Here is a 20,472-nt window from a genome sequence, read left to right as displayed (position 1 = left end):
CAGACAGAGGCAGTGCTCCCTTCTCCTCCTCAGAGGACTCCCACTGTGCATCAGCCACCTCTCACACAGCAACCAGAAAAGCCAAAGCTTCTTTTTTGCCGGCATCTCTTGACCTTGAAGGGTTATCCCGACAACGAACCGCTCTGCTTTGCTCCCCGTGTTGAAATCCTCGGGCCGTTGCGCTGCCATCCTTCCTCCAAAGTTTGCTACAGCGATGGTTTAACCGACTTTTCCTCCTCCAGCTGAAGAAAGAGCTCGGAGGAGCCTTGTGCAAGGAGCACTCACCCCAGAGCCCTGCTTCTGCCTGCTTCGGTGGCCGGGGTGGCCAGCACGCAGCTCAAACGACCCCAAAAAGCACCACTGTGAAACCTCACGGGGTAGTGGGGTCCGACAGAAGCCAGGGGGAGGGGGCGGCCGCATCCCATTTTTGTGTCACTGGCGACGGGTCGGGCCCCCCTCCTGCCCCTCCCCCCCCGTCCTCAGATGGTCAGCAGAGGGATGCAGCCCACCCCGACCCCCCCCTCGTGGCACACCATGGGCGCCATGAACGTCCAGCGGTTGCTCTCGGGGTCGTACATCTCCACCGAGCTCAGGTTGGACTGTCCGTCGTAGCCCCCCACGGCGTACAGGCGGCCGCAGTTGGCCACCAGGGACACTCGGCTCCTGCGGGTGTTCATGGGCACGAGGAGGTACCACTGATCCGCCGCCGAGCTGTACACCTCGGCGATGCTGAGGAAGGCGGAGCCGTCGTAGCCCCCGCACACGAACATCTTGCTTCCCAGCGAGGCCGCCCCGTGGCGGCAGCGTTTGTTGAGCATGCCGGCCACCGGGTGCCAGGCGGCCGTGTGCTGGTTGTAGTACTCCACCTGCAGGCACAGGGAAGGCACAGCGTGAAGGGGCAGCCAGCAACGCGTACAGGCACAGCACTGCCGTGCCCGATCCTGGCAGCACTGCAGGCAACAGAACTCCATCGGGGCCTGGATTGGATCGAGGCGGGGTTTTGGAAAACAGATTCAGAGATGCGTTAGGTTGGAAAGGACCCACGGGATCATCTAGTCCGACCATCCTCCTATCACCACCCCTACCCACTGAGCTACTCGATCAAATCCCTCAGCACCTCATCTGAAACTCAGCACAGATCTGACACTCACCGTGCTAGTTTTCCCCACGTGCACTTAGCACAGGGCTGGCTTTGTTAGAGCAACCACGTGTAGTTGCAGAAACTGAGCCTTGGGACCTCGACAGTCCAATGCCACAATAAGTTCATAAGTTCATAAGGTTGGAAAGGACCTATAAGATCATCTAGTCCAACCATCCTCCTATCACTATCTCTACCCAACTCCTAAATCAAATCCCTTAGCACCTCATCTAAACGCTTCTTGAACAGCCCCCAGCGAGGGCACTGCTAGAGATTCAGCTTTCAATCACAGCTGCCACTGAACTCTGTTATCAGAGTCAGCAGGAGCTTCACAAACTGTTCTGCAGACCCTGGTATTGGCCCCATCAAAAGCAGAATTCAAAGGAGACTTTGGTCTTACCACTGAGCTGGCAATTAGGGAGATTTTGTTCTAGTAAGCCAGGCTATAATGTGAAATTCCTATCAGGCTTTATGTGTATCACAGTTTTTCTACCTTTCACATCAGTACCAACAGGATGGGAATAAAGTTATTTCTGTGCTTACAGACAGCACTGAAATCCCTTTCAGATGGAAGAATTGCAGAAATAGAGAAATTGAAGAATGGGAGTACAAAGCACCAAGTAAGATATATCAGCAGCAACACTATCAAGAAAAGAAGGGTTGGACTCGATGATCTCTGGAGGTCTCTTCCAACTCCTACAATTTTGTGACTCTTTTCATGAGCTGGGTGCCACCAGCCACTGCTGCAGAGAAAACACAGCTCCCTTTGCCCCCCCTCCCCGTTTGTCAGCTTCTGGGGTGTGTTTTAAAGAGGCTACAGGAGCCTCAGGCTGCAGCAGGGGGAGTTCACATTGGGTAACAGGGGAATTTTCCTCTCCAAAGGAGTGGTGGGAAGGTTGCTGCCCAGGTTGCTGCTGGGGTCACCGTCCCCGGAGCTGTTCAGGGAATCTGGAGATGTGGCACTGGGCATGGAAAGGGGGGGGGCTGCAGCTGTCACACTGTGCGTGCCCAAACTGCCCCCGAACATCCCCCTAAGTGAGACCCCCTGCTCTGCCAAGCAGCAGCTCACAGTGCTTACAGGAGGAGACAAAAGGAAAGGGGAAGGGAACAGAGCAGAGACCACCAACCCCCCCCAGAGCAACACCCCAAAGCAACACCCCAAAGCAACCAACACCATTTTGTATCCCCTGCGTTTCCGGAGGGACCATTGGATGGACCCCTCCTCTAAGAACTTCAGCACAGCCCCAAACTCATCCCATCCAGGAATGAGCTGAGACAAGCAGGTGTGCAGCTCCTGGCTCCGGGCTTCTGCAGCCGATCAGCTGCACCCGATGTGCTGGCCGGGGTGGAAACGCTCACTGCTGCTCCCTGCAAATCCCAAGCTCGGATTCCCACTCCCACCCGGACAAATGAGCCCTGTGTGTCCCACACCAAGGGCTCACACAGCAAGGACTTACAGTGCTGAAGATCTGCAGGCCGTCGTGCCCTCCCGACACGTAGATCCGGCCCTCGAAGACGGTGACGCCAGCAGCGCTGCGGTTGGAGCTCATGGGGGTCACCACTGTCCACCTTGCCAAGAGAGGGGTGAGCTCAGCACGGCAGGCAGCTGCTCCACAGGCTGGCACAGCTCTGCTGCCTCTCAGTAGCTCTCCCTTCACTACTTACTGCACTGAAATCATCGCTTCAGTTTGCTTGCACCAAGGGAGGGACACCACACCTAACTTGACAGCATTTGTTGTACTCACAGCGTGGGCACAGCCCCGGCAGCAGCAGGAGGATGAGCTGCAGGGCACGCAGAGCTCTTACTTGTTTGTTTCTGGAGAATAGGACTCCACGGAGTTGAGGGAGGAGTTCCCATCGTATCCACCACACACGTAGATCTGTCCGTCCAGCACCACCGTCCCCATCGCACTGCAACGAGCAGCAGAACCACCAGCTGCTTTGGCATGCTGCTGCAACCTGCAGGGTGGCAAACCTGCCCCGTGTACGGCCTGCAGTCACCAGCTCCACAGCACCGAGCCCCCTCGGGGTATTGATTTGGGGCTTCAGGTCTCTTCCAGCTCGAGCTGCCCTATGGCTCTGTGATCTGCTTGTTGGACTATGGAAGTGACTTCAGGATGGGGAAGAGGAGGCAACTGGAGATGTGAGGGAGCCAGCAGCTAACAGGAGGGTTTGCTGTGTAGTGTCCCAGTTCCCAAAGGCCACGGTAAGGCAGTGTAACAGCTGGTGTGCTGCTTAAACCCTTTAACCTGATATGAGCCCTGAACACACACTTGATTTTCTTCCTGATAAAAGGAACTAAAGCAAACCACGAGGAGTAAATTTTGGCACGGGGCAAAATCCCAGTGATTCTGGCTTCCTGTAAAGGACTGCTGGCCTGTGGGTGATCTCGTGGGATGGAAATGGTTCCAGGAATTTAGATGAACTCTGCTTTAAGAACCAAAATGACCAGAACTTGTTTCTGTGACACACTCCTGAGAAGCAGTGTGGCACCAGCAGCCACAGGGATGCCACCACTGAGCACCTCATGCCTCAGATTTCCCATCCTCAGCCTCTCTCAGTGCTCTCTTCCCAAGCCATCCACGTCTCAGACCACAACAAACAAGCCAGACCAACCACGATGATAAATAAGCACTGCAAAGCTTGCAGAGCAGAGGGCAATTTAGCAGCTCTGTGACCAGGCATGAGCATGAAGAAAACCACAGCAGAACCCAGGGAAGCCAGGAGGATGTTTGCACATGGAAGCAGCCACTGTGTTGTGGTGGGGAGGACAATGATCACACAGCTTAATAGGTGGGTTATCAAAATAACACAGGCTGTGCTCCCAAACCCAACCACCAAGTGATCCCCAGGGTGGTCATGTACTGTGGTAGCCCTGGGCAAAGCCAAACACCTTTTGCTGAGTTGTAAATGTCTCTGGGATGTCAAAACCTTCCTCTCCTTTCCAGCTATGATTCTCCTGTGCTTTGTAGTAGGGAGAGATGATCCTAGCAGTGGCCAGAGATGGAAGGACAGCTTTATTCTGACTCTCAGCAGTGGAGAGTTTCCTGTGCTGTGCACACCAGTGCTTTACCTACCACCAAGTATCCCAGCATGAAGAAATGGAGCTCTGACTCCTTTCCTCGGGGCTCCAAATCCTTACAGACCTCACAAGCACAGTGTGAACACACTCTTTTAGTCTCACCTCCCTCCTGAGCTAGAAGACCTCTGTAGTTTACAGCTCACACTAATTACTGCTCAGCTGCTTTTCACCTGCCAACGGCTTCCCCGGTAAATCAGCGTTGTTTTGGTGAGTTGATGACAAGTTTTCTCCTCTCACCAGGAAGAATCAGCACAAGTGCACCAAAAGCAAACCTCTTCTGCTTCTGTACTGCTCCATTCCTCTGCTCCTCTTTTTTTTTTGCTACACCCCCACGCAAGGACCCCTCCCTTTGGCACCCCCCAGCCTTCCCCACCACCTCACTTCGTACCCCTCCAGCTCCGAAGCACTCAGCGAGCCCTCCTACCTTCGTTTGCTGTTCATGCTTTCCACTTTGGACCAGGAATCCATCTCGGGGTTGTACACCTCCACAGTGCTCAGCCTCAGCTGCCCGTCGTAGCCTCCGATGGCGTAGAGGAGCCCGTTGAGCACGGCGACGCCAACGCGGCTCCGCGCCGTCGTCATGGGCTGGCACTTCTCCCAACGGTTGGCAATGGGGTCAAAGACTTCCACCACGTTCAGCGAGTCGCCTGCGTAAAAATTTGCTACTCACATTAAAAGGGGGAGACCCCCGACTCCTCAACTCCGCAGCACGGCCCTAGAGAGCTGCCGTGGGAAGGGCAGCGCAGCCCACGGTGCGGAAGGATTGCAAGTGGGGACTTCTGGAGCCTCGAAGGGGCAGCACAGACCCACACTAGTGCCACATCTGGTGATGTTTCTGCTTTCTGGAGCACCTCTGAGTCACACCATGCTTTGCACTTGGGCCGGAGGAATCCCAGGCATTGATGTGGACTGGAAGGAGCAGCCCTGCAGAGAAGGACCTGGGGGTCCTGGTGGATGAAAAGCTTAACAGGAGGCAGCAGTGTGCTCTTGAAGCTTGGAAAGCTCCATCAGGAGAGAGGTGGCCAGCAGGGACAGGGAGGTGACTGTCCCTCTCTGCTCTGCCCTCGTGAGCCCCCAGTGTAACAAAGACAGGGAACGGTTGGAGAGGGTCCAGAGGAGGGGCACAGAGATGCTCAGAGGGCTGAAGTACCTCCCCTACAAAGAATGAGGGAGCTGGGCTTGTGCAGCCTGGAGAAAAGGAAGGCTGTGGGGTGAGCTCATTGCAGCCTTTCAGTACCTAAAGGGAGCCATAAACAGGAGGGGAGTCAGCTCTTGGAAAGGGCAGGACGAGGGGAAATGGTTTGAAGTTGAGGGAGGGAACATTTAGGTTGGATGGCAGGGGGAAGTTCTTTATGATGAGAGAGGTGAGGTGCTGGAACAAGCTGCCCGGAGAGGCTGTGGATGCCCCATCCCTGGAGGTGTTCAAAGCCAGGTTGGACGGGGCCCTGGGCAGCATGAAATTGGGAGGCTGGTGGCCCTGTCTGTGGCAGGGGGTTGGAGACTCATGATCCTCGAGGTCCCTTCCAACTTGGGCCATTCTGTGTGACTGTGTGTGTGAAGGAAGAACGGCCACCCCAGAAGGCAGTGCCCAGCACGGACCCATCACACAGACCCCACCTCAGTGAGCCATTCTTTGGCAGACTGTTAAAACCCCAGTGGACATTTCCCAAGCAGATTGTTCAGTATTTTCTGCCTTTTCCAACCCTAATGATTCTATATGTTTGTGTGAGGGTGAAATGGGGTCTTGGAGAACCCACAGTCCTACTCAGCAAGCTCCATCACAGGGGGAGGGAGAGGATGTGCAAGGTACCTGCTGAGTTCAGTCCTCCAACAGCATAAATCAATCCTGCAATCGAGGTGCAGCAGCGAGGACGGGTCTTGAACGCCGGGAGGTGCGGTCGGCGCTCTGGCATGAGGTGATAATCCTTTGCCTCATCCACCAGATCTCTGAAAGCAAAGTGAGATCATTCAGGAGCACAGTGGATGCTGGCTCCCCCCCCTCCCCCACCCCGTGACAAAAGCTGACTGTCTTAACTCAGAGGTAGGCAATTGATTTTCTGCCTCCATGGCCAACTCCACAGGCCCAGGTGAAAATGGGGGAGAGTGCTTTGCATTTTGCTGCGTGAGGTATTCTGTCTCACATTAGGAAGAATTTCTTCTCTGATAACAGTGGTCAGGCCCTGGAACTGGGAAGTGGTGGGGTCACTGTCCCTGGAGGTGTTCAAGGAACACAGACATGTGGCCCCTGAGGACACGCTGCAGTGGGGATGGCTCAATGGTTGGGACTTGGGGATCTTAGAGGTCTTTTCTAATCCTACAGAGACAATTTCAGACCCCAAGACTGCCAAACCACGCTCCTGCTGCCTCTGCTGATGCCACCACCCACCCCAAGGTGCTCTGAGCCCACGTCCAGGCCTCACCTGCACTTGTGGCAGCAGCGCACCAGGTCGTCCTGCTGCACTCTGTCAGTGAGAAACTGAGGCCGACAAAGGGGCAGGCGGATTTTGGAGAGCAGCTCAGGCAGGAACAGCTCTCTCTGGTCTCGGTCATAGCGTATCCATGCTAGAGCAGCTTCAAACACCTGCCAGAACAGAGGCAAGGGAGGTTGAAGTTGGTTTTGTTTGTTGCTTTTGTGCCAAGCTCCTCCTGCTGCCAGGGGTCTGATGGAAAAGAAACCACATATTGACAATGATCTCCTCACGTCAGGTGACAGTTTAAAGACAGAGTAGTGATGCTCTATGCTGCATCTCTCCTGCAGCAGGGCTGAGGCACTGCCTGCTTTGCCTTGACATAGTCTGCAATAACAGTGCTCTACTCCTGTGGAAAATGAGCTGGTCTCTCTAGGCTCCCTCCACAGTCACTGGAGACACAGAGCTCATCCTAACACCATTCACCTGCCCTGTTAAGGATGGCTACTTTGCAGTACGATGCATTGCTTTCCTGACTTGGGATTACAAAGGGAGCCTGCTTTCTTGGAGAGGCGTGCTCTTGGTTCACAGCACTCTCTCAATTAAAACTTGAATTGAGTTGTCTGTTGGACCAAGCAGCCCTACTAAAGGAGCCTGCTCAGCTCAGTGGTAGGGCTGCTTTTTGTCACCTCCTCACAAGGAGCAGGACAGGTTTTCTGGCTCAAGGACAGGCCCTGTATCTCCTGCACTAAGAGATCCTTAGGGCTGCTGAAACAACCCAGAGTGGCTCAGCCTGTCTGGAGGAGCCTCTTGATGGCAAATTCAGTGGAATATTCATTATAAAATGCTCCAGCCTGGAATACACAGCCCACACCCTCAGCCTCACCCTCCGAGGAAACGAGTGGCTCTGCTGGGTACCCACACACACCTGCTCTTCAGACTTCACGTTGAGCTCATCCCGAGAAACGAGCTCCAGGACGTCCTCAAAGGGCAGTGCCAGGAACTCCTCAGACATGGACACCTCCACGAAGTGCTGGTGAATGAAGCTGTTGGCAGCATCGTAGAGCACTGCGCACATCATCGTCTCCGCAAACTGCCTCACGCCCAGGCAGTTCTTGGGGTGAAGCCTGGGAAGGAGAGGGAGAAGCAGATGTCAGCTTAACAGAAAAAAAAGAAAGCCAAAGGGTTCAGGGCAGCAAGCATCAGAGGGTGTGTGATGCTGAGTGCTGTTCCTAGTGCAGCTTTTCAGAACGACATGAATGAACGCACCTATGCACAGACCTGAAGGTGAATCCACAGCAGACAGAGAGGATGGAAAGCACGACCTAAAATCTGCCCTTAAACCTGCCAAGCAGTGCTGGGCAGGGCTCTGCCCTAAGGTCACAGGCTGTCAGTTTGGGGGAAGCGTGAGGCCCTGCCCAGCAATCCCTCTCTCACATCTCTGACTGCTGGGCTGTGCACCTCTGTGAATTCCAGTGCTGGACAAAGCTGCATTCAAGCCCACAGCACAAAAAATGTAACCAACAGATATGGATTGCATGTATGCACACAACAGAACAGCACCTCTGACATTCTCATAAAGCCACGTCCTGACGTGAAGGGGGTTTTCTCAGCAAAGATGCTTTTGCAGCTGGAGGTTACATGGTGAGAAGCACTGCTACAGACTGGAGCACCCTGAGCAAAAACAGCTCCATAGAGCTGTTCAGCAGCATAAACAACTGGAGAAGGTAATCCTCACCACAAGAAGGTGCTCTACAGAAGCACCTGTGTGACCTGGACACTTCTGTTCCAAGGAGAAGCCCTGCCCAGCACTGGCATGTCACTGCTCAAGAAGAGCCACCAGTTGTGTCGCCCTGTGGCACTGATCAGCAGATACTGGAGAACGTCCACATGGGGAAATGTTTGGGCCCAGCTGTTGGCAATGGTGTCCAGATGCAGGCAAGGATGGGAAACCACTTGTACTCACCTTAGGGGAAAGGCCCAGATTTAAATTATGGCCCTAAAAGCAATGCACAGTGCTGATGGAGGGGGACTGTCACACTAGGATGACCCTCAAAGCTCACTCTGCAAAGCTCTCCCTCTTGCATTCCCAAGCACTCTAAGCAGGTCCAAAGCTCATGCTTTTGCATTCCTCTTTGACACTCTAATTACTCTGCACCCAGATGACACTTCTGCAGACCCTCAGGCTGAGCTCACATGGTTTTTATATGGGGAACAGAGTGCAGCTCACAGCAGAGTGCTCATTCTGGCCCTGCCCCTAGGAACTGAGACAACAGCCAGAGGGGGCCTGCTTACAGCATAGTGCACATGAAAATATCCCAGCCACATCCCCACATAAGAGAGAGAGCTCAGTGTGCATGCTCCAGCTCTTCTGAATGAACAGACTACACCAGTTTCTTGTTACTGAGTGGCAGCCAATCTCTCAAATCCAGGACTTAACTCAGAATACTCCACTGCTCCAGATTTGGGAGAAGGATGGCAGCCAAACTTCTGGCAAATCAAACAACTTTGTTCAACCTAGATCTAAACTGAGCCACCTAAAGCTAGCAGGAGCTCCTCAATCAATACTACCCACCTCTTTGTCACATCCAGAACCCCAAGTAAAATGGTTTTGAAAGAAAAAATGAATACTCTACCATCTCATATAACCTTATTTTAAACAAACAGAAACTCAGGATTCACATGGAACAGAAAATCGGAACATCCTGAACACAGAGGGAACAGTTTTTCTCCCCAGGCCACAGATTTCATTCTATTTAGAAGTGATACAGCAACTACAGGAGAAACTGCATTCAGTGTGTGTGTTCAATCTCCCACCATGGGATACAAACAGCAGCTGCAGAGAAATCAGGCTGGGGAGCGAGGGGGAAGCAAAGCACATCAGGTTCCTGGCACTGCCTGAAACTGTGTGGTAGGTTTCCAAGGAATGACCCTGCTTTTTGCTTTCCAGATCATGCTGCTGGAATGATCTTACAGCCAAACATCAGCTAGAGGACTGGAAAAACTGGAATCAATTAACTCTGCCACTGCTTCCTATCCGACGCTGGGTCTGTTTGTTTGTTCCTCCCCTTCCATACAGTCAGCAGCAGGAAGGGGAACTGCTGGGAGCATGGCTTTGCTCCTGGGGAGGCAGCACTGTGCTGGGTACCTGGCTAGCCCTGAGAAAGGGAAACATTCACTCAGTTTTGCTGCAGATAATAAATTCCCACAGCTGGCCAAGGCCTTACACTGTCCCCAGCAGCAGCATCTTGCAAACCACTTGTTCAATAGGCAAGGGGAACAGTGAGCCTCGGGAGATGGAGACCTTATCACGGGTTACAGAGCAGACTTCTGCTGCAGAAGACGACTGGCAGCCCCTTACCTCTCTCTGAGGAAGGTGCAGCAAGCATCCTTGATGTTCTGCAGCTGCAGGAAGCTGGCTCCCATCAGCAAAGACTGCACGTTCTGCTGATCAATCGCCAGGTGACCGTTGTAGGCAAAGTTGATGAGAGCCTCGAGCGCGCTGAGCAACGGGGAGAAAGAGTGGAACTCAGTGAACCTAAAACAGGGCACTGCTGACAGGAAAAAACCCTCCTTGTGCAGTCTGTGGAGGGCAGGCTTCCAAGCCTTGCACGTGCAACATTAAGTCCTGCAAAGGACTTGTTATCCCTGTGCAGGTGCCTGGGGACTTTACCTGGGGTCCATCCCCTGCATGACAATCTCATCCTGCTTGCACTCCATCATGTCGTTGGTGAACATGGCGTGGAAGTAGGGGATGGAAGCTGCCAGCACGATCCTGTGAGCACTGAATTTATGGTCCCCCACCTACAAGGAGAGGCAAAAGAGTAGGAGGAGGTAAGGTCAGTAGCATCCACCACCAACCACACGGTCCAGGTGATTCCCTGTTGCACAGCTCTGCCAGCCCAAGGGCTGAAAGAGAATGTCAGTGTGCAAAGAAGACACTGTGTCTTTTCATCTTGAACTTCTGAATTTGGTTTTCCTAGCAGTCACTGTGATAGCATGACAGTCCCACAGACAAAAAGCCAGCCACCTTCACCAGAACCTCATCTCCTTTGAGCCTACATAGGCTCTGCTGCACCAGCTCACATTTATATCCTCTGAAAGCCTTCACAAAAAGAGGTCTGTAAGGTTCTTGCATCTCCAATTCCACTTCTCACCCCTCCTCGTTAGTTCAGAGTTGTTAATTTTCCCCTAATTTCCACGCTAACCTGACTCACACCAGTCTACACCTATCTGAGCATGTACAGCACTGCCTTTTTCCCCACTTCAGCAAGATTTTTCCCTTTTGAGCTTTGTTTCATCAGGACAAACAAGCTAGAGCAGCAGGTGCTCTGTTCTCTAGGTCAGCCAGGAATCCTCTCCTCCTCTGCATCCCTCTGCAAAAAACTTTGTTGCCCTTTCATGTCCAGGCAACCTATTAGCAGAAAAGTTACCTGAGTCTGGGGATTTATGCTTAAATCAAACCCAGTACCTTGCATCTTCCTTTAAGCCCAGACCTAGTGCCCTCTGTAAATGTGATTTCCTGGGAGCTTAGAAAGGAAAATCCCCAGCATTCAAAAAAAAGAAAAGAGGAACTGAGCACTACACACGTGTAAGCAAGAGGTGGGACTTTCCCCTTCCCTCCCTGCTCTGATAACTTCACCCTACAGGAGATGACCATGGCAACTAAATGTGATGGAGAAAGAGACAGGAATGAGATGACTCCTCGGCTTGGCAGATGAGGATGGTGTTCCAGAGGAGGGAGGAAGGAATCAGACAATAAGGTAATGAAGCAAGAGGATGGGAGCAGCGAGCTGTGCAGGACAAGCATGGAAACTATAGGAAGGAATAAAGATTCAGATGTCCAGCAGCTCTACAGCAGTAAGTGCTGCACCACAGCATGGCTCCAGCTCAACTGCAGCACCGATGTGGGGTTAGCAGAGCTCTGATGTATGGGATTTCCAGTCCCCTGCAATGAACATGGACACATGTGAATTGACTGGGTGCTCAGGTGGCCAACCTGACCCTGAGTATCATAAAGGAGGGGGCACCCACCACCTCTAGGCAATACTGTACCAACACTTCACATTCCTCCCTGGGAAAGGCAGAAAAGCATCAACACACAACAGGCTCCTTGTGCTCCAGGTGCAATCATCACAGACTGCAGCAGTGCCTGAGCATCAGGGCACTCCGAAATCCCTGCCCTCCAATCCCAAGGCTGGCACGACTTCAGGGAGGTGCAGCCACAGTTCCACCTCTCAGGATGCGATGCCTCCCTAGAAATAATGCATCTTGTTATTGCAGAAGCCAACACTTAAAAGTCATACAGCAAGATTCCAGCTGGGTTAATGACAGCTGTATCATCACAGGGAAAAAATACCTTGTCCTGGGCAGCACCACCCATCTGCTCAGCAGCTCCCAGGGATAGACACGTTCCCTGGTTGGGTTTCACCCTTTGGAATGCCCCATTTAACAGAGTGAGAGCACTGGGATGATCCTGCATCAGCAAGGTGGGGTGTGAGCTCATCAGAGCTTGTTCTAATTGCTTCAAGAGAAACTTTATGCCCCTGTGCAGATCTGAGCCTCGCATCCCCATCCACACTTCCCTCGTGCTGACGTTGTGGGTCAGGGAAACAAAACAGAAACGAGCTGTGTGAAAAAGGGAATTGTTTTTGCTGTCTTAGCATGGGAAAGGGAGGATGGGAGCTCTGTGGCTGTATCAGCAAACAGCTGAGCCAGTTGCACGCTGCCATCACCACCAGCCAAGAGGTGCTGGGCAAGATAAAACTTGCCCTTCTGTTTTATTTGTTGTTTTTAACTTGTTCGTGCAATAATGATAGAAGGGCCTCGAGGAGATTTATGGGCTGGGATCTTTGGTCCAGAATACATCACTGTGTTTGTACCATCAAGGTTTAATGACGAGTCCTGAAGGAACAGCTCAGCTGCAGCCAATGGCAATACCTGTTCTTCCTGAATGAGGAGAAAAACACTTCTGAGGATGAACACAGCACATGCCCCCTCCATTCATCCTTGCCTCTTATGCAGAGAATCACCAAATAACCCAGCTTGAAAGGGACCCACGTGGATCATCAAGTCTAACTTCTGCCCACCAACAGGTTTCCACTTGCCTCAAATCCATCACAGCTCTGCCTGCTAATTCCAGAAGTACCAGCAGGACGTTAAAAAAAGGCAAAAAATGGCTTTCTGGGGTTGAGTAACCCTGCCCTCACCAAGCACTCGTGCAGCAGAGGGATTGACTGTTCAGTTCTTGTTCAGATTTTACAGAGCAGCTCTCACTCAGCTGCCTTTGGAACTGACTGCCCTTTCTGTTCAGAGCAACGCTTCTTCTTTTAGTTTTGTGTTTCCAGCTGCACGCACTGCAGAGGACAACAAACCCTTTCCAAAAGGCAGCGTGGTGCCAAGGGACAGCTGGCACCTCCTGCAGCAGCACTCCCTTCTGCTCACAGGCTCTCTTTGCCTGCCTAATGGCACGGACCAACTGCTGAGACACTTCTGTGTGCCAGGCTGGCACTCAGCACCCAGCCTCCCTCGCTCTGCAGCATCACAGGATGGGCATCTAAAGCAGGATCTCAGCAGGGGCTTCAGCTCTCAGCTGAATGGAGCTCTCTTTAGCAGCAACAGATCGCTTTGTGGCAGCACCTGTGATGGGGTTGGGAAGCAGGCACTCCCAGAGAGGCAATCACAAATCACTGTTTGTCTGCTGCTTTTTAGTGGTGGCACCAGCTGACTGAGAAAGAGCGACTGATGCGGTCTACCTGGTCTCGTGCAAGGGCTTTGGTCCCACACAATCACATTGGAGTGTTGTGAGTTTGGAGGGTGGGCTCCTTTGTGGATAAAGTGCTGCTGTGGCTGCAGCCAGAGAGCTGTAGTCAGTGGCTCTGTGTCCAGATGGAGGGAGGTCATGAGTGGTGTCCCCAGGGGGTTCATCTTGGGAGCAGTGCTCCTCAACATCTTTACCAGTGACACAGATGATGGGATCGAGTGCAGCCTCAGTAAGCCTGCTGATGGCACCAAGCTGAGTGGTGCAGTTGATGCAATAAGAAGGGAGGGATGCCACCCAGGGAGACCTGCACAGCTTCGAGAAGCAGATACATGTCAACCTCATGACATTCAACAAGGCCAAGTGCAAGCTGTTGGGTCGGGGCAATCCCAGACTGGGAGAAGAACTCACCTTTCTTTTAAATGGAAAATACACTGTTTTCCAGAAACACAAACAGAAGTGCAGCTTGCAATCCTGACCATAGATACAACAGAACCCTCTTTCTCTGGCTGATTAATAGAAGGAGTGTTCTCCCTTAGGTTCCCACGACCAGCTCCAGGACACAATGAAGCTTTCTCCACTGGAAAATGGTGTAGGTGTACTAAAGGCATCCATTGTTTTTGTGACAACGTGCTGCAGAGCTGAGACATCTCCTGAGCCCTCTGCTGCAAAGGTCTTTTTAAACACACTTCTCCCCTGGCATGGCACGACGTTGGCATTCCAGACCCAGGGAGGATGTTGTAGGAATTAAACTGGTGGCTTTCTGTTAGGGGTAGTAAATGAAAGCAGTGCAAGCACGCTGTGAAATCAGCTTGCCTGCCATGCACAAGGGAAGCAAGCACAAAGCTCAGTGCAGAAACGCGTGGTTACTGCTAATGCTTCAGGTTTAATGTCTACGTGGAGTGCTAAAAATATCTGTCTTCATATAAGGGAATAGAGCCCAGAGCAGCTGAGACGTGGGGACAGAAGAGAGAAAATGACTCCAGCTGTAATCCAAGGGAGCTCCTTACTTCTGCAGGATGAGATTTCCCCTAAGATCCTTACTGTGAGGGTCTCATGCCCATAAAAGATTATCTGATTTTAAATCGAGGAGCTCCTAACAGAGATCTACACTCTGCCATGGGGCTCGTTCTGCTCAGCCATCCCAGCAGCATGCCTGCACATCTGCAGAGCAACAGACGCTCCCAGGGACCCTGCTGGAACCCAAACCCTTAATGCAGAGCTCCAACAACGCAGTTGGCTTAGTGAAAAGCTCATTGATTTCTCCCAGTAAGCCAAAACCAACAGCAGTGCTGCTGGTGGAAATAACACTCAGAGCTCAAAGCCTCATGCTGAGATAAAAAATGCTACTAAGTGTGAAATGCCTTGGGTATGCAGTCTGAAAATAGCCCCCAAGATCTCCTGAGAAATGGTTAAAGAAATGGAGGTAAATATAATTAACTCCAAGGGGGAAAAAAAAAAGAGATGGGAACAGAAATCCAACCTCCCCAAATGCATCCAAAACCTCACAGCAAGTGTCTGTGGTCACATCCAAACGGCTCAGCAGGTGACAGCTGGAGATGTCACCACGGGCAGAGATGGCACGCCAAGCCTTAACCCATCTCTAAAATGTTGTCACGCCCAGGTGACAAAGCCTGAGCACCCAACACCAGACCTCAGCGTGCAGACTGAAAACTCAATCTGGAATAGCTGAAATACCCACAGTTTGAGGCTGCTGGCTACAAACTGCTCCAATGCCCCCCCCCCCCCCCCCCAAAAAAAAAAAAGCAGAGAAGCTTCTTTGCAGCATGTGCTCTGAGTGCTTCGTGCTTGGCATTTCCTCATCACCAGCACAGCCACAGTCAGCTCTGTGGTAACGCTGATACAGGATGAACAGACACACACAAGTCCCACTTGCACAGCAGAGGATTTTCAGCAGTATCACCAGCACAACCTGCCAACAGCTGTGCTGTTTTGTCTCCTAAAACCAACCAAAGCCACGCTGAGACACGGCCCAGGACTCCCTGGACCCGGATCCCCCAAGAATGGTGGGACAGCAGAAATTTGGCCTTAGTAAGCAAAGCCCTGCTCTCACCAAAGGAAAATTATCAGTGACCACAGAATAAGGCATGCCTCCATTTCTTCACGTTTGTTTCTTCCAAATCATCCTAAAATTATCCTTTATGTAAGCACTTGAGCTTCTTCAGGGTGCTGCCAAAGGGAGAGTGAAAGGGCAGATGTTTGTACAGAGTACCTGCAGAAGGAGCTGTCTTGCAGCTATTGAGAAGGTAGGAAAGAGAAAGGCTTCTCCAGTCTGCAATCTCAGCCATCCACATGGGGTAGGAGCTTTGGCTCTGGGTGGTGCACACTTCCTAAGCCTTGAGGAAGATGCATGGCTCACTTACTGCCCAGTGACGTTTTGCTTTCACATGGACAACCAAGAGCACATTTCCCAAGGCTGAGCTGGAATAATCGGAGATCTGACAGAGCCAGGCACATCAGCACATCTTCCTCGTAATCACATCTTAACTGCACTGCCAGATGCTGCTGAGGCTCCTACAGAGCAACACAAACAGCAGCAGCATGGCTTCTGAGAAAGGAGAGCCAATTCCACACCTCCCTCTGGATGAATGAACACCCACCTTGCTTGACAAAGGGAAATCAGTACAACGAAGAAGAACCCCAATGCTTCCTAATAACGTTAAGGCTGCTTGTACAGCAAACACTTCTCTTGCTGAGAGAATGGTTGAGCCCACATCGACAGCAGTAAAGAGGCCACCAAAAAACAGAGCCATGCCACAACAGTGCTGCTGGTTCCTGTTTCAGCTGCGAGCTGGGATGGCAGTCACACCCTGAACCCAGCTGCTGGCCCACAGCAGTGCTGGGCAGGTGTTTCTCCTTTCTTAAGCTGATGGTTGAGAAGTAGAGTGAAAATAAGGCAACAGACCCACTGCAGTGCTGCAAAGCACAACGGGATCCACTGCAGACTTGAAATGCTGCTGCATCCTACCCCTACTTGGGTCCTGTGCTCTGTCCCTGCCACATGATTCCCTCTGCTTGCTCCTGTGCAGGATCCAGCTTTCTCATCCGATGCAAAACGCATTCCCGAGCAAGGTCAAGGCAAAGCAGCTTTCTTTTACGTCAGCCGTGCCCAGCAAACCGATCCTAAGACATCTCTGAAGTTAAGCTAAGAATAATTACCCTCCCAACACTCAGCAGTGCGTGCTGAGCAAGCTGGAGGAGACACCTTGTACTGAGCAATGGCTTGGCTCTCATACAGCAGCAGCACTAATTCAATTGCTACAGGACGCACCAGCCAGAGCTGAGCAATGTGAATGAGGCAAAGAGAGGCAGGAAATTCTGACACAGTGGCTCAGAGCAGTCCAACTAATGGAGGATTCTGGGGCCATGGCGTGCAGGGAAAGCTGGACTGCTATTCAAACCAACATGGAAATACACCACCAGCCCTCTGTCAAACACATCACTTGGTGCTGGGATGTCTCCTGGGTATAATTATCCAGGTGGAAGAAATTAAGACTCGTTTTAAGGAAGACAGAGGCACGTTGTTAAATAGATTTTAGGCTTTTGCAGAAATAAAAAGCTCCACGCCCTGCCCAGGCAGCGAGGGCTGACGTTACAAAATATAATAAGGAAAAAAAAGTGGGGGTAACGTGGTGCCCTCACCCATCAAGCTGCCCAGCACAGCCACAGCACACATCCTGGCAGAGCCACTGGAGATCTCTTTAATTTTAATTTTTCTTCACATTTTAAAAGCTTTCTCACTCTGCAAGGAAGACAAAAAGATAAAACAAACCAAAAAAAGCACTTATGAGATGGTAAACCTACACGTATGAAAACTATTTCCAGCTACTTTAGCAGAAATGTTGTGCTGAGATGTTCCAAGACCACGACACTGTTTCTTGTCGACCTCTGAATGAAGCAAAGCAGCTTGACTGAGCAAGACAACCCTGTTCTAGGATAGCTACAGCCTCACCACACTGCTCCACAGAAACGTTAAGGTTGGAAAAGACCACTGAGATCACAGAGTCCAACCCCTACCCACCCCACTGTGCTCACTGACCACATCCCTCAGTGCCCCATCTCCACAGTCGTTGAACACCTCCACAGACGGTGACCCCACCACCTCCCTGGGCAGCTGTGCCACTGCATCACCACTCTTTCAGAGAAGAAATTGTTCCTAATATCCATCCCGATCATCTCCAGGTGCAACCTGAGGCCATCACCTCTCATCCTATCACTTTCACCTAGGAGAAGGGGCTGACTCCCACCTGCTACAGTCTCCTCACAGGCAGTTATAGAAAGTGATAAGGTCTCCCCTGAGCCTCCTCTTCTCCAGACTGAACCACCCCAGCTCCCTCAGCTGCTCTCTGTTAGACTTGTGCTCCAGACCCTTCACAGCTCCGTTGCTCTTCTTTAGACACGCTCCAGCACCTCAACATCCTACTCGTAGCAAGGAGCCAAACAGAGTCACAAAAGACACAACCATTCAAAATTTAATTCTGCTAAAATGGTGCTCTCCATCACCAAGTGGTTTTGGCAGAGGATTACCTACAACTGCTGTGGTTATTGGCATGAGGTGACACATTTTGGAAGGTCAGTCCAGCTTGTGACAAGTGGCCATGTTGTGCAGGAACAGGGACTGAACAACTCAGGTGCTGTGAGCCTGATTCAGGTTTGCTGGGTGCTTCTTCAGCAGCAGGTGAATATTTCTGGGATGAGCTGGCTGGGGAACAGCTTCCTGCATGGTTAAACCTCAGGACAACAGCAAAGGGACTAAGCAGCTCTGCAGCACACAAAATGCTGGGCTCTAACCCATGCAATCCCACTGTTGTGCATCCTGGGTGCACACAATGCTCTCAGATCCCTCACATCGCCCAGCACAGCCCGATTTTGGGGGGTTTAACAAAGTTATGGATAGCTCAGAGCAAGAAACTGGATGCAGTGCTACTTCCAACACAGGGAGGGGGCAGCCCCTGCTGCCCTGCCCCCCCCCCCCCCCACCAAGAGCAGCACCCAGCTCACCCCCTCCCTTGTTCCAAAAGTGATGGGGAAATGCAATCACTGCTCCCATACTTCTCAGCACTGAAACTGCTTTTCTCCTCCCCAAAATGTGGGTCCTCAGCTCTTCCTCCTTCCCACAAAAGTCTTGGAGGGCAGGCGGGGAGGGTAAGCTCCCCTTTTCTTCTGCTAAATGGAAGGGGCCATCATCTCTCCCTTCTCTGCAGCAGAGGCATGAAAAGCCCCTCAGCTCTATCTTCTTCTCACCTAAAGGGGGGAACCCCCAAAATTCAGGCCCCCAGCTCCTCCCTTCCTAATTCCAAAAGGGATGGAAAGGAGGCATCCTTAATTGTGATACCTCTCACCCCTAAAATAGGCAGGGAGGCTGCTCAGCCCCCCCACTTAATGGAGTTCCTCAGCATCCCCCTCTCTTCTCCCTCCAAATCGGGGTCCTCAGCTCCCCACCTTCCTGGTTCCAAAAGAGATGGGGAGAACTCTCCTCCCACACTTCTCAACACCAGAATAACTGGGTGGGAGCACTCAGCTCCCCCCTTCTCCCCCTAAAATGGGGACACTCATCTCCCCCTCTCTCCCCACAAAACGAGGGCTCTTAGTAGCCTTCTTTTCCCACCAAAATGGGGCCCCGAGCTCCTCCTTCTCTTCACTACAAGGACGTGGGTGGGGGCCCTCAGCCCTCCCACCTTCCTCCCACAAAATCTGGGTTCTCAGCTCCGCTCTTCTCCCCCAAAACGGGGCCCTCAGCTCCCCCTTCTCCTCACCAAAGGGATCCCCGGTGGCATCACCTCCCCCTCCCTCCCCAAATAGGCTCTCATCTCCCCACTCCCTCCCCAAATAGGGATCCCCAGATCCTCTTTCTCCCCGACTCCCACCCCCCAAAGGAGAGCGGGGACCAACCCCAAGCAAATCCCTCAGCCCCCCCCCCCCTACGCTCGCACCTTGAGGGTCACGTCGCACAGCTTGCCCTGCCTCCGGATCTCGCCCATCACTCCGTAGCCGCGGCTGGGCAGATCGCCCACCGAGAAATGCACCAGATCCTCCGGGTCCAGCTCGGGCTCGGCCGCATTCGCGGCCGCCGCCTCCAGCATCGTCCCGACCGCCGCACCGCGCTTCCCCCGCCCCGCTCCGCTTCGCCTCCCCCGCACTCTGACCCTTCCCGGCCACCGTAGCGCGGCCTCAGCCCCCTCCCCGCGGGCGGAAGCGCCCCGCCTCCCTCTTCCACCTCCTTCACCAACTTCCGGTGCGGCGGCCGGAAGCGCGCGTTGCCATGGGAACGCTGCACGCCGCTCCGCGCCGCGACAGTGGGGTCGGTGCAGCTCGGCCTGGCTGACGGGGTGCAGGTATGTGCGGGTCCCGCAGGGCCGTGTCCCGCTCCTCAAGGCCGTGTCTCCTCCTCTGGTTCACGTCCTCCCCTTGCCCCGGGCACTTTAGGGCCGTGCCATCCTCAAGGCCCCGTGCATTTCCTCAGGGCCGCGTTCCCCTCCCGTGCCAGTGCCCTCTGAGTGAAAAATTACCTCCTCATATCTAATGGCAATCTCCACGCTTTTAGTTTAAAGCCATTTCTCCGTGTGCTATCACTATCTACTCGTGTAAAAAAATCAGTCTCCTTCCTGCTAATAAACCCTTTTTAAATACTAGGCGGCCACAGTGAAGTCATCTCCGAGCCTTCTCTCCTCCAGGCTGAACACCCCCAGCTCTCAGCCTGTCCCCATAGGAGATGTGAGCAGCCCCATGGGCTCCTCTGGATGCACTCCCAGAGCTCCAATCCCTGCTGTGCTGCCGGACACAGAGCTCCACGTGGGGCCCCACAAGGGCAGAGCAGAGAGGGACAGTCCCCTCTCTCTCCCTATTGATGCAGCCCAGGATGCTGTCAGTCTCCCAGGCTGCAGGAACACATTGCTGGCTCATGTGCAGTCTTTCATCCATCTGAACCCAAAGTCCTTCTCCACAGGGCTGCTCTCAGTAAGATCTCCCACTCTGTACTCACAGTTGGGATTGCCACAACCCAACAGCTTGCACTTGGCCTTGTTGAATGTCATGAGGTTGATGTGCATCTGCTTCTCGAGGC

General features: G+C 52.7%; 1 protein-coding gene across 1 annotated transcript; it reads right to left on the bottom strand.

Annotated features, from left to right (window-relative positions):
- Positions 1-479: 479 nt before the first annotated feature.
- KLHL18 (kelch like family member 18) lies at positions 480-19,492 on the bottom strand. Its single transcript, XM_065744985.1, has 10 exons — positions 19,343-19,492; positions 10,302-10,432; positions 9,990-10,130; positions 7,557-7,755; positions 6,641-6,801; positions 6,031-6,167; positions 4,645-4,882; positions 2,945-3,049; positions 2,596-2,707; positions 480-866 (listed from the first exon to the last, which is right to left on the bottom strand). Exons 1-10 carry the CDS (start codon positions 19,490-19,492, stop codon positions 480-482), a joined length of 1,761 nt encoding a protein of 586 aa, XP_065601057.1.
- Positions 19,493-20,472: the final 980 nt, after the last annotated feature.

This window comes from Cyrtonyx montezumae, unplaced genomic scaffold (assembly GCF_038088225.1).
Source record: "Cyrtonyx montezumae isolate F1298 unplaced genomic scaffold, pur_monq_1.0 scaffold_32, whole genome shotgun sequence".
NCBI classification, from domain to species: Eukaryota; Metazoa; Chordata; class Aves; order Galliformes; family Odontophoridae; genus Cyrtonyx; species Cyrtonyx montezumae.
The sequence above is the reverse complement of the archived record's forward strand: the minus strand, read 5'-3'. Positions and strand labels throughout refer to the sequence as shown.

Bases quoted from the DNA above. Each gene is read 5' to 3' on its own strand.
- KLHL18 (XM_065744985.1), bottom strand. From the start codon at position 19,492: ATGCTGGAGGCGGCGGCCGCGAATGCGGCCGAGCCCGAGCTGGACCCG. The intron at 10,433-19,342 runs GTGCGAGCGTAG...CTCTCCTTGTAG, and splicing joins TGTGCGACGTGACCCTCAAG to GTGGGGGACCATAAATTCAG. The intron at 2,708-2,944 runs GTAAGAGCTCTG...TCTCTTGGCAAG, and splicing joins TATTCTCCAGAAACAAACAA to GTGGACAGTGGTGACCCCCA.